Source organism: Mastigoproctus giganteus, chromosome 13, assembly GCF_048544385.1.
Source record: "Mastigoproctus giganteus isolate SK-2022 chromosome 13, ASM4854438v1, whole genome shotgun sequence".
Classification (NCBI taxonomy): Eukaryota; Metazoa; Arthropoda; class Arachnida; order Uropygi; family Thelyphonidae; genus Mastigoproctus; species Mastigoproctus giganteus.
The window spans coordinates 71,731,192-71,745,853 of record NC_143587.1 but is presented as its reverse complement, the minus strand read 5'-3'; the positions used below and the strand labels follow the sequence as shown (position 1 = coordinate 71,745,853).

Genomic DNA, 14,662 nt, shown 5'->3' with positions numbered 1-14,662 from the left:
TTCAGTAGTGGCATTAGATAATTTCATTGCTTAATGGTATAAAATGATATTGTACTGTTTTTCAGTTTGCAATTTTGACCAACACTAAATGGCTGACACTTATCAGTGTTAATTATAATGTACATTATAATTTGGTATCAGTAAAATAGAAATTAGTTGTTATACTGTTTTTTTGTTGTTTCGTTGACAGTCAGCACATGCTTGCTGTGATGCATATGCATGTGTGCACATACACAAATGAATTTATACTCAGTTAACATTGGAAATTTTGTAAATAAGTTAATGTGTTTATCTTTGTAGGATTTTAGTGTAACAGCTGTCTTAGCATTATTCTGGTTGGCTGCATCAAGTGCATGGGCAGAAGGAATTAACGATGTGAAGTATTATTTGGCTCCAGAAAATCTGTTTTCTTTTACAACATTTTGTAAAGACGAAAGTAATGAATGTGTGTCAATTTCCAGTGGAAGTTATGCAACTTTAAATGTATCTTTGGTAAGTAAAAGCAGAACTGACCAGTTTTTCATTAATTAGTAGTTACCAATCATGTGATGTAATCTGTGTAGTAATACAGTAGTAATGATTGCTGTACTTCCACCCCATATAGAATTTAAACAGCCTCTATTTGAATCCATGTGGTAGGAAATTTTATGAATGTTGCACAGTTCTCCCTCTGGGAACTCTGATTTTTTGTCCAGAAGAAAAACTGCCCATGCAGTTTCCATATACAAATAACATAATGTATAAGTTTCCACACACTGTTATTTATAGAAAGTACTACAACAGTTTCACAGTGGGAAATGTTCTATAATACACTATATATAAATTAGACGTTAAGAGTAAGAGATCTGCAGATTTACTCAACAAATACAGGTCAGTGTTGAAAAAATGTCATGAGTTAGGGTTGAATGTGAAAGTGTCTGCAATTCTGCCCAGACACGATAGGAGGGAGTATATGATTGAGAGCCTTGTCAATCAATTCGGCCCTGGAGAGATTGTGCAAGGCCCAAGCGATAAAAGTTTTTTCAGCCTGGTCTGTGCTTGCTAACAGGGGAGACTGCTTCTACAGGGATGGGGTACACTTAAATAGAAAGGGTGAAAGAATATTTGCTGATGCTATCGAGGCAGAGTTAGGTGGGTCGGAAAACTGCTAGCTTGGGGGGGATACACAGACTAAAAGGTTAACAGTGTCCGCAGGCAGAGGCAAAAGTGATTCTTGCGCTGCTTCTATTAGAATGAACAGCAGCCTGGAAAGCAAGGTGATGGAAATTTCCACCACTGCTGGGGGTCATAGTGGAACAAGTAAATGCGTGGGCTGTGTTAGGGTAACTAAGAGTAAGAACAGGTGCATGTATACTTGCATGTACACCAATGCTAGGAGTGTAGTTAATAAATTTGATGAGCTTGAAGTGCTAGTCAAGACATCAAAGGCAGATATTGTTGGGATTTCTGAGACATGATGTCACACAGATATAAGCAGTGCAGAATTGGAATTTGGGGAGTACAATGTGTACAGAAAGGACAGGAAGGGAGGAGGGGTTATGCTGTTAGTTAAGAAACACATAAAATCTAAGGAAGTGCATCCAATTGATGTTGGTGGACAATGCAGTGTTGAGTTTGTTTGGTGTGAAATAAGCCCTGGCAAAGGAAAAATGAGAGTAGGTGTGTATTATAGGCCTAATGAATTTGATGAGTATAATGAGCAATTGTACAGAGAAATACAGTGGGCCAGTAAATCAGAATGTCTTATAATGGGGGATTTTAACTTTCCAGATATTAACTGGAATTTGTGGGTTGGTCACTTGCACACTAGCAAGACTTTTATGGATTTATTGAATGACATGTTTTCTACAGAAACATGTTCGAGAGGCAACCAGAGGGAGTAACACTCTTGATCTGATTATCAGCAGTGATTATTCATGCATTAAGAATCTGCAGATACAGGAACCACTGGGTGACAGTGATCACAATGTATTGATGTGGGAATTACTTAAAGATGTAATTACCATCAAGGCTAAAGGAAAGGGCTTCTGCTTTCGTACAGGTGGCTACAGTGGTCTCAGACAGTTTTTAAATTCTGTACAATGGGATCAACTGATGATGTTACCAACGTTGAATTCTAAATGAATTCAACGTTGAAGGAAGGAAGGCTCCCTAAAAGGAAGCCTTCAGGGACTTAATTTTGGAGGCTACTAGGCCTATCATTCCAACTAAGAAATACTGTTCAAGGTTTAGGCCTAAATGGATGTCAGATGAATTAATGAGACTTGTGGCATAAAAAAGAATTTATGTGATGCATATAAAGTATCAGGTGACACAAGCCTATGGGAAGTGTAAGGGAGAGATTGCTTCTACAGGGATGAGATACACTTAAATAGAAAGGGTGCAAGAATATTTGCTGATGCTATCGAGGCAGTGTTAGGTGGGTCGGAAAACTGCTAGCTTGGGGGGAGACAAAGACCAATAGATTGACAGTAGCCACTGGCAGAGGTGAAAGAGATTCTTGCACTGCTTCTATTAGAATGAGCAGAAGCCTGAAAAACAAGATGCATGGTATTTCAGAGACTGCTGGGAGTCATTGCGGTACAAGTAAACACATGGGTTGTGTTAGGGTAGCTAAGAATAGAAACAGGTGCAGGTATACTTGCGTGTACACCAATGCTAGGAGTTTAGTAAATAAATTTGATGAATTTGAGGTATTGCTCAAAACATCAAAGGCAGATATTGTTGGGATATCAGAGACGTGGTGTCACACAGATATAAGGGATGCGGAACTGCAATTTGGGGAGTACAACGTCTACAGAAAGGATAGACAGGATAGGAAGGGGGGAGGTGTTATGCTATTAGTTAAAAAACACATAAAAACCAAGGAAGTGAAGCCAGTCGACATCGCTGGACAGTGCAGTGTGGAGTCAGTTTGGTGTGACATAAACATTGGGAGATCAAAATTGAGAGTAGGAGTGTGCTATAGGCCTAATGACTCTGATGAGTATAATAAGGAACTGTACAGTGAAATAGAGTGGGCCAGTAAATCAGAGTGTCTTATAATGGGAGATTTTAATTTCCCAGATATTGACTGGATTTTGGGGGCTGGTTACTCACACACTAGCAGGGCTTTTGTGGATTTATTGGATGATTGTTTTCTACATCAGCATGTTCGGGAGGCAACTAGAGGGAGTAATACTCTTGATTTGATTATCAGCAGTGATTCTTCATGCATTAAGAATCTGCAGATAAATGAACCACTAGGTGGCAGTGATCACAGTGTGCTGAAGTGATCACAGTGTGCTTTACCCCATTAGGGGTAAAGGGAAGGGTTATTGCTTCTGTATTTGATGATTGTTTTCTACATCAGCATGTTCGGGAGGCAACTAGAGGGAGTAATACTCTTGATTTGATTATCAGCAGTGATTCTTCATGCATTAAGAATCTGCAGATAAATGAACCACTAGGTGGCAGTGATCACAGTTTGCTGAAGTGGGATTTACTCAAAGAGGTAACTACCATTAGGGGTAAAGGGAAGGGTTATTGCTTCCGTAAAGGCGACTACGATGGACTGAGACAGTATTTAAATTCTATACAGTGGGACCAACTGATGATGTTACCAACAGCAAATTCAAAATGGGAAGCATTCAAAGAACTTATCTTGGAAGCTACTAGGCTTTACATACCAACTAAGAAATATTGTTCAAGGTTTAGGCCAAAATGGATGTCAGATGAACTAATGAGGCATATGGCAGAGAAGAAAAATGCATGGGATACATACAAATTAACACATGACACAGAAGCCTATGATAGATACAAGTTGATATGCAACCAAGTTACAAAGGAGGTTAGGCAGGCGAAGGCAGATTACGAGAAATCCTTGGCAAGGGATGCAAAGAAAAACAGCAAAGAGTTCTTTACTTATGTAAACTCTAGAAGGAAGGGGATGAATCAGATTGGTCCACTTGATATTGATGGGTCAAGTGTTGATGATCCTGCTCAGGTAGCTAACAAACTAAATGAATATTTTGCATCGACATTCACACATGAGGAGTTATTCAGCGAGGGGAATGCCAGAGGTGTATTCAACTCTAGCAGTAAGCTACAGAATCTTGAAATAACTGGGAGTAAAGTGGAGGAGAAACTGTTGAAGATAAACACAAGAAAGGCACCCGCGGTGGATGGGATCCATCCAGTTATATTAAAGGAGGCAGCAAAGGAAGTAAGCAAACCCTTAGCCATAATTATGAGAGCTTCCTTGGACTCAGGGGAGGTACCCATAGACTGGAAATGTGCAAATGTGACCCCAATTCACAAAGGAGGATCAAAGGCTGACACAAGTAATTATAGACCTGTGAGCTTAACTTCTGTTCCAGGAAAATTAATGGAGGCACTGGTTAAAGAAGCACTGCAGGATCATTTAGACAAGACTTCAGTTATAGCTCAGACACAGCATGGTTTTGTTAAGGGGAAGTCTTGCCTGACCAACTTGATTGGATACTATGATGCAGTCACAAAGGAACTGGATGCAGGGAATAACTTTGATATCATATATTTGGATCTTAGAAAGGCTTTTGATACTGTTGCACATGGAAGACTGCTGCACAAATTGCAGCAGTGTGACATTGGAGGCAAATTGCTGCTATGGATAAAGGGGTGGTTGAGGGGGAGAAGACAGAGAGTGGTAATCAATGGACACTGCTCATCGTGGACTGATGTTATTAGTGGAGTCCCTCAGGGCTCAGTGTTGGGTCCATTATTGTTTTCTGTATTTATAAATGATATTGATGATGGTATATCGGGCTTAATGTCCAAGTTTGCAGACGATACAAAGGTTGGCAGGGTTGTCAAGGACACTACTGACACTGTGCTGCTGCAACAGGATCTGGAAAGGTTGAGCAGATGGGCTGAGAGGTGGCAAATGAAGTTTAACATTGACAAATGTAAAGTACTACACATGGGAAACAGCAACCCCAGAGCAACGTATCAACTCTGTGGTACAACACTGACAGTGGTAGAGAATGAAAGGGACTTGGGGGTGGTTGTGCAGGCAGATATGAAGTTCTCTGAGCAGTGCAGACGGGCTGCAAGAGTAGCTCATGGAGTATTGTCAATGATATACAGGAATTTTTCCAGCAGGGATAAGGAGGTGATTATTCCATTGTATAAGGCGATGGTCAGGCCACACCTAGAGTACTGTATACAGGTCTGGAGGCCTCATTTCAAGAAGGATGTAGAGCTGCTGGAACGAGTACAGAGAAGGGCAACAAGATTAGTGAATGGAACAAAGGGGTGCTCTTACGAAGAAAGGCTTAAGTTTTGCAAATTACAGTGTCTGGAGACTAGGCACCAGCGAGGTGATCTGATAGAGGTGTATAAAGCCTTGAATGGTTTAAGCATGCTCAATGCTGTTGGGATTCTTCCTCTAGCTCAGAAAAATCACCTGAGAGGGCATAAATTCAAATTGAGGAAAGACAGATGTAGGATAGACGTGCGGAAATTTGCCTTTAGCCAGCGGGTGGTTGGTTGGTGGAACAGACTTCCATCCCTTGTGGTGGAGGTTGATAGCCTAAATAAGTTTAAGGCTCAGCTGGACAGGTATTTTGAACGAACAGAGGGGTGAAGTGGACGTGGTTTTTTTTTTTTTTTTTTGGCTGATGCTGCATAAGCTTGCTTTCTTGCATCAAATGCCTCTACTAATGCTAATGCTAATCTGTAATCAAGTCACAAGTTAGGCAGGCAAAGGCAGATTATGGAAAATCTTTGGCAAAGGATGCAAAGAAAAACAGCAAAGAGTTCTTTATTTATGTAAACTCTAGAAGGAAAGGGATGAATCAGATTGGACCACTTAACATAGATGGGTTGACTATTGATGATCATGCTCAAGTAGCTGATAAACTGAATGAGTAATTTGCATCTACATTCACACATGAGGAGTCATTCAATGAGGGGAGTGCCAGAAGTGTATCAAATGCTAGCATGGAGCTAAGTGATTTTGTAATAACTGAGAGCAAAGTGGAGGAGAAATTATTGAAGTTAAACATAAAAAAAGGACCTGGGGTGGATGGGATCTATCCAGTTATATTGAATGATGCAGCAAAGAAAGTAAGCAAACCCTTAGCCATAATTATGAGAGCTTCCTTGCACTCAAGGGAGGTCTCCATGGACTAGATGTGTGCTGCAAATGTATCACCAATGCACAAAGGGGGGTTCAAAAGTTGACACAGGTAACTATAGACCTGTTAGTTTAACTTGTGTTCTGGGAAAAATAATGGAATCACTGGTTAAAGAAGCATTGCAAGTTCATCTAGACAAGACTGCAGTAATAGTTAAGACACAGCATGGATTTGTTAAATGGAGGTCTTGTCTGACCAGTTTGATTGGATACTAAGATATGGTCACAAAGAAACTGAATGCAAAAAATAATTTTGATATCATATACTTGGATTTCTGGAAAGCTTTTGATAGTGTTGCACTTGGAAGACTGCTGTACAAATTGGAGAGGTATGGCATTAAGGGTAAGTTGCTACAGTGGATAAAGGGATGATTGAGTGGCAGACGACAGAGAGTGGTAATAAATTGGCATTGCTCTCCATGGAGAAATGTTGTTAGTGGAGTTCCCCAGGGTTCGGTGTTGGGCCCATTGTTGTTTTGTATAATGATCAGTGATATTGATGAAGGTATATCAGGTTAATGCCCAAGTTTGCTGATGATACAAAGGTTGGCAGAATTGTTAACAACAGTAAAGACAGTATGCTACTCCAACTGGATCTAGATAAGTTGGGAAAATGGGCTAAGAAGTGGCAATTGAAGTTCAACATTGACAAATGCAAAGTACTGCATATGTGTAGTGATAACCGAAGAGAAACATACAAACTCTGTGGTGCTACACTCAGGGAAGTGGAAAGTGAAAAAGACTTGGGGGTAATTGTGCAGTCCCGAGCAATATGGCCTTAGTTGCTAATGCTCCTAAAAACCAAACAACAGCAATTGTGCAGTCAAACATGAAGTTCGCTGAGCAGTGCAGATGGGCTGCCAGGGCAGGTCATTGAGTCTTGTCAATGATATATAGGAATTTTGCTAGTAAGGACAGGAAGGTGATTAGCCCATTGAACAAAGCAATAGTCAGGCCACACCTAAAGTACTGTGTACAGTTCTGGAGGCCTCATTTTAGGAAGGATGTGGAGTTGCTAAAACGAGTACAAAGAAGGGCAACAAGATTGGTGAGGGGAACAAAGGGGTGCTCTTACCAAGAAAGGTTTAAGTTCTGCAAAAATGCAGTGCCTGGAGAGTAGGTACCTGCAAGGTGATCTGATTGAGGTGTATAAGGTCTTGAATGGGTTGAGCAAGCTGAATGCTGATGGGATTCTTCCTCTTGCTCAGACTAAGAACTTGAGGGGACACAACCCAAAGGTCGCAGGTTTGATTCCCTCCTCGGGCTTGGATCACAGTAAAATGCAAAAACTTTGGGATGTGCAATATGGCCATAGAAGCTGATGCGTCAACAACTAACAAAAAAAAAAAAAAAAAATGAGGGGATATAGTGTCAAATTGAAGAAATATAGAAATATAGAGGTGATTGGTGTATCCAGACGCCTGATATACCTTTCCATAGTGTCCCACAAGTGCTCTAGAGGATTGATATCGGTGGTGTTCGGAGGCCAATCGATATGCTAGAAGTCAGAACTGTGTTCCTCAAACCATTCCTGCACAAGTGCCCGATGGCTCGGCTCATTTTTATCTTAGAAGACACCATTTGGAAAATAGTGTAACATAGAGGGGTGTACACAGTCAGCAAGCAGTTGACGCTAGTGGAAACCACTGATACATTGTTCCATTAGTTCCTGCCAGTGAAACATGCCCCACACCATACAACTGCCTCCACCGGCCAGCACTTTTGATACCATGCATGATGGATGAAGAGCCTCGTGTCGTTGATGCCAAATCCGTACACGACTGTCCATGTTGTGGAGTAAATAACGTGACTCATCTGACCAGCACACCTTTTTCCAGTCTTCTAATGTGCAACTTGCATGCTCTTTGCACCAGGTGAGTCTTTTACGCCGATAAACTTTGGTTAGGAGAGGATGCCATAGCGATCGTCTGCTAGTATAGTGCAAGCATCCAATATTTTATTGGATAGTTCTGTGCCTGTACGAGTCGTTGGACCCGGCACTCACCTCTAACATCAACCTTTTGCTGACCTTTGCAGTTTTGCCGTTGGGTTGTTGTTTGGCCATTTTGACACCAGTCCTGGTACACTTTAACTACAGCAGCTTTCGAACATCCCACTAGTTCAGCCGTTTCGGAAATCGAGGCACCAGCTCATTGAGCACCCACAATCTGTCCTTTATCAAAGTCCAATAAATCCTCCCTTTTACCCATCAAGCTTGGAATTATACTACCTATTGAACCATTGACACCTTATCTAGGTTATGTAAGTCGACTAACTCTGCACTCTCGTTCTTCATGTGGTCAACGGGTTGCATTCAGTTTTCATAGGGGTGGACATAATTCAGTGATCACTCAGTGTATATTGCAAAATGATTTGATTTAAAGAGGCAAATTTATGTAACATCAGCCAAAAAGAAAAAAAAAAATCACTGTTACTCTCCTTCATTTTCATGGTGTCTTTTTAGTGTGTGTGTGTTTTATTTTATTTATTTATTTTTTTTCAGTCCTTCCCTGAATTTAGATATTTCCGATAAATCCATGATTTATGATATATATATAGACTTCTGAGTTCCACAATAAATTCCACTTCTAAGTTGGAATTTATTTCAACATTCAGTCACTCTTTGACTATGAGTAAAGGAAAATTTTCTGACATCTATTCAGTAGTTATCTCCTCTGAAGTTAAATTTATGACCCCTTGTGATTATAAAAAATATGTTAAGTGACTGACTCTGAGGATGATTTAAGTGTTTAGTTAATTGAGTCCTGTTATAGCTCATAGCTTTAAAAGGGTTGATTAAGGTTACTCTGTAAATTCCTAGTTTTGAAATGCTATAACTTACAGAACTTTAGTCTTGCTAGATAAGGATGTCACTTTGTGCCCAAATCCAATCTTGTTACTCTTCTCCCCCCCCCCCAAACAGATCCTCAAATGCTGTTTTTAAGCCTATTTCGCATTATTCATAATGTAGCCTAACCATTGCTGCATATAGTGGAATAATAATAGGAAACCATGTCTTTACTGGGAACATCAATGTGTGTCACTGGCAGAACACATCAGCTGTCCAACAGTCTGTTTACACTGTTCAGAGGACCTCGTATTAGACTGTATAGTTACTCCAAGGTCCTTTTCATTATCGACTATCTTCAGTTCAGGTGCCGGTGTCTTTTCTGTTGCCACTCTAAGGGAGCATAAAAATTTTACCTTTTTTCGAGAAGTGTCTTCGACTCCCATCAAGGATAAAGAAAATTGATAGAGGAAACTGGCTAATACTTGCAACAGTTAAACTACTGGGTAGCATTCATATACAGTAGCCTATCTGTAAAAATTTCCAAAGTATAGTGTGATTCAAAATTCATCCAACCCAAATTGTAAGTGTTAATTTATCATTGACAGATTTATGGAATTAAATTCCATAAATACTAATACTAATATCATATAAAAATACTTTTGCAATGTGATATATAACCAATAGATATGTATTAATAAAATTCATTGCATGGAAATAACATTTAAGAAAATTAACTGGGAAGTATGATCATGTGTAACTACATGTGCCACACATAACAGCGAACTATTTAGTGTGTCGTAGATGTTGGGAATTTTTGACTTTATTTGCATTCTCCCTAGGTGATAATGATATAATTGAATATAAAAATGATAGATTAATATAAACACTTTTTCCACATGACAGAATTATTATTTATTGGTTTACATTTAAAACAGCACTACAATTAGAAAGATTTTTTTTAGTAATATTTCATATTTACTAAATATGAAATATTTACTTATAGTAGTATCTCAACTAATTTATATTGTTCAGTTAATCTACCTCTTTGTTGTCCTTCTTTCATTTGTAAAAAAGTCCTCAGTTTCTTCTGGTTATGTGAGTTAAACATAATTCACAATTTGCTATTAGTGTTTTGGAGCACATTCTGACTATTTTCTTAAAGACTATGTTTATATGCCAATGCAGTGTGCTAATTTAATGACATTTTTGTGTTTGTGTGCTTATGTCATATGCTCGTGCAAATATTGGTCTTTAGTTAACGAGGAAATCCCTATCCCAGCCTGAAGACAGAATTAATCTCAATTAATCCCATAGTTGAATTGAGAAACATTGCCATATTATTTTGAATACTGTTACAGGGTTCAGAAGTTTGTGAAAATGTTCCTTCACTTTTTCCACTTCATTGAGTTATAATTTTGTCATACGGATTGAGTATGTCATTTAATTATATTTATAGTTACTATTTCACATAATATCCTTTACACACTTAGGATAATCGGTTTTAGTTTTCATTGTTTTACAGTGATTCTTTTAAGTGAAAATGTCATTGTATTCAATTTATTCAAAATAAATGTCTATTTATTTTGAAATAAACTGATTTTCATTTGAACTATTATTTTAGGTTTTTGGCTTTGCAAACTTTGCTCTATGGGCAAGTGGACTTTGGTTTGTTTATAAGGAGACAATATTTCATCAGGATCCACAGGTATCAGAAGGACAATCACAAGGGGGGCCAAAGATTGGGGGCCAAGCATGAACATAAACTAAGGAATGAAACCTGAAAATTTTTCAGGGAGTGAATAGAAGTGAAATGTTGGTTAATTCTGCCATTTCCTCTCAGTGTTAAATTTATGGAATTGTAATTAATAGCTAAAGAAAAATAGTGCAGTTTCCTAAATGATTTACAGGTAGCAGACAATTGAATTTTATGAAAATTATAAATTTTATGTTAGAAAGTATAGAGTTCTATTTATTTTATTTTTTGTCTTAGTTTTATGCCTTATTATTTCTAGTGTTTAATACTGGAATTGAATCAATATTAATATCTTCTTAATTTTGATAAATGTGATGATTTTCTAGTTATTAGCTACTAATTTTGTTTTCCATTTATTAAGCTTATAGAGAAAATATTTTAAATAAAATAAATAATTAGGAATATAAAAATGTGAACCACTGATTAAATAACTAATTCATCTATCAAAGTAGATGATGCTAACCTGATAGTTTAGCAGATAACTGTAATGAGTAATAGTATTTTAGCTTCCTGTAATTTGAATTATTCTTTGAGAGGAGTTTGGGTGAATTTGATAAAATCAGAAATTTCAGCTGAAATTAAAGTATAAATGACAATTTAGAAGAATAACAGAATAAAATAACTATGGGAATCAAGATGAAAAATAAATATTTGTTGATATTTTTATGTAGCATTTTGCATGTTTGTTGATTTACAAACTTTTTTTTTTTGATAATACAGTGTGACCATAATGATATGAAATATATGTAATGGTATAGTGATTTAATTTTAAAGTTCATAATTTTGTAACTGCATTGGTCATTATGATCATTTGCTTTGTTGTATGAATTTTACTTAACTGTGCACTATGAGTACTGTATTAAAGATTTTGTTTTTATATATATAACAATTTTGTACAATAGTGCAGCTCAGTAATAGTGGGAAGTAGGGGAGAATAGTTTTCCTTATGTCATATAATTTCTTCTTTTGGGAAGTAAATTAATCCATGAATAAAAGTATAATTTGGCTAAAACTGTAACAAACTATAGCATTTAATATGATGTTTGCTCAAATTAATTTAAAATAATGGCCCAAGATCTCACTAAATTATTTCAGTTAATGTATCATATTAATCTGGTAGATGCAGAGTGAGTGTCACTATATTTTGAACCAGTTGTGTATAGTTTATGTATAATTTTAATGATGTTTTATGTGTTTGCACAATTTTTTTTTTTTTTTTTTTTTTTTTTGGCAGTTAGGCAAGCTTTCTTTTGTAGACTGATGGTGTCATTGCTTCTTTTTTTTTATGATTATAACTGTTTTTGTGAAGGACTTTAAAGGTAAATTAATAAATGATATAAGCATCAGAATTCAAAGGCTTTTTATAGTAGATAATATCAAATATCTATCTACTACAAATAGTATCTTTAAAAATGGCAACTATAATTTTTATTAAGTTATCTTACTTCATATTAGGATAAAATAAAATAAAATATTTTATTTGTGGAACATAATCATTTCCTACTGGTTATGTGAAGTAAACATAAACATTTTGCTACTAGTTTTTTGGACCACATTCTGACTGTTTTCATAGCATGTAAAAGGCAGACATAGAATAGTGCTTAAAGCATTAACCAGTATTACAGTTAATTTTAAGGATTGTAATAATGGTTATTTTATTTGGTATGCTGTATATTAAATATTTATCTCTTTTGGTAGAGAACTATAATGTTAAAGCTACTGCACTAAAAATGGTTTTAGCAATAATTTTATGTCATGACATTCCATCGAATAGAAGATTTTTATTGGAATACACAACACAGCTATCGTAACATTACCTAAATAAGTATTGTGATCAAAATGTATGATTAGCATAAAGTGATTCTTGATTCTGTTATGTCTGTATAATCCACATTATGTATTGTTTGCTAATCTGAATATAAATAAGTTTATCTACAAAGACTGAACTTTTAATTTAAAATAATCACAGTTTTATGATATGATTACTAGCGGTTTGTTGCAGTAGCTCCATTATTATTTTACAGTCACTTTGCCAAAAGCACTGTTTTCTTTAAACTATACCAAATGAGAACAGTATAAATAATTTGTTTCTTTTCATATACAGTATACTTATGTTCTTTTTGCATGTTTAAAATTTATTGCATCATATCTAAATTAAGCATTATATAAATTACAAGATTTGCTTATTTCACTAGTTTCTACTTTAGTAGTTTAACAAAGAGGTGTGGAATTCTTATGTGATACTCTTCTGATAATTCTGAATAGCTAGCTGACACCAACACTTCCTGATGTGTGCAAGTTTTGTCCCACCTGGTGTTTTCAGATGATTAATGACTTAGTATAATGAAGAATGAATTGATAGAAATTAATATTTAACTTTGTTTATAGGTAAATTTTTTCAGGTTTTTCCAGTCCATACCAATATGGAATTGGTGCCATAAGGAAACCATATAAAACATAACACTTCATTGGCTATCACTAGAATGTGGCATTTGCAAACAAAATATTTATTCATTTTGTTTGCAAATGATTATAGCATACAAAATATTCATTCCCTACTGCACTAAATCAGTAACAGTTCCAAGAACAAAATTTATTAAAGATAATACAAGAAACACAGTAGGAAGTGCAAACTGTAATTAGCTTTTCAAAATTAATTGGAAGGAGGTGACAAAACAGAGCACATCTCATACTCTTTACTAAAGGAATAGTTAATTCCATAATCTGAAATATTTTAGCTCAGAAGTATCTATATATGTAGATATTTTTCAAAATGTATATATATTTTTTTCTGTTAGTAGTATTGGGTGTGTTATTCAGTTATAAGTGGTTCTTTACATGCATGTATATATACCATGTCTTTTGGGCTGTAAGATGCTTTGTTGTTGAAAGCAAAGGGCCTAAAATTGCATTGCATCTTATAATCCAGACATCCCCTCGCCACTTATTGAAAGTACAGATATATTTTTCAGATTTTTTCTCAGCAGCCAGTACTATTAGTGAACGTTAGGATGTACCCTTTAACCTAATCTCAAATCTGCTGAAAGTGCTCTGATGTTTTGATAATGATGTCATTAGAAAGGACAAAAATTACAAATTTTCTTATTAGTTGGAAGAGGAGTATTATGTAGTTACTCATCTTATGGGAATGAACTAAAATAAATGGCACTGATCTACCATGTGATGGATTAAGCTGTTTTATTAAAAATGTAATTAAATTGAATACACCTGAATATAAACATTTAAAGTCTTTTGCCACTTTGAGAAATCACTGCTTCTCATTGTCATGCCTATAGAGTGTGCTAAAATAATAGCCAAAGTTATAAATTAATTATGATGAATATAATGACACTGATTGTTTCAATATACAGTAGACTCTCGATTTTCCAGGATAGATGATAAAAAAAAAATTCCCGGATAATCGATTTCCTGGTTAAACCAAAAATACAGTAACTACCCAACATATGTAAGAGATACGTACCAGGACTTATTACGTAAGTCAAGTTTTACGTAACTCAGGGATGACTAATAAAATATTGCTACTATATCCCTGATATGCCAAAATTACAAAAACCACATAATATCCTCAGAAGAATGAAGAAAAATAGTTATATATTTTAATTCATTAAAAACTTTATCTGGGGACAGTGGTGAAGTGGCACATAAGAAAAGAAAACATAAAAGGAAGAAAAAACGCATGTTATTGTACTGTAAAAACTGATATGTATTTCGTAGCTTTAGTTATTATAGTTGACTTCATTGGTGCCGATCGCTTCAGCGCTTCTCATATTCTGCCTTTCTACTTTATTGTGTTCACCGTTTCCACTGGCAAATCTGAATTCCACATGATACTTGTTAATATTTGGCCATTTTCGTATATCCTTATTATTTTAATTTTCTGATCCAACCCAATCGCTTTCCTTTTTTTGATAGTCCTTCTCTTTTCTCTTTCCCTCTCTTC

The 14,662-nt window shown here is 36.1% G+C and overlaps 1 protein-coding gene across 1 annotated transcript in view; it reads left to right on the top strand.

Moving 5' to 3' along the window:
• LOC150076159 (synaptophysin-like protein 1) overlaps window positions 1-10,816 on the top strand; it is an 84,006-nt gene extending 73,190 nt beyond the window's left edge. The window contains exons 5-6 of the mRNA XM_090387725.1: window positions 301-492; window positions 10,570-10,816. Of these exons, the coding sequence (XP_090243851.1) occupies window positions 301-492; window positions 10,570-10,704 (327 nt within the window). The 3' untranslated portion in view covers window positions 10,705-10,816. The remainder of the gene's footprint in view (window positions 1-300; window positions 493-10,569) is intronic.
• Window positions 10,817-14,662: the final 3,846 nt, after the last annotated feature.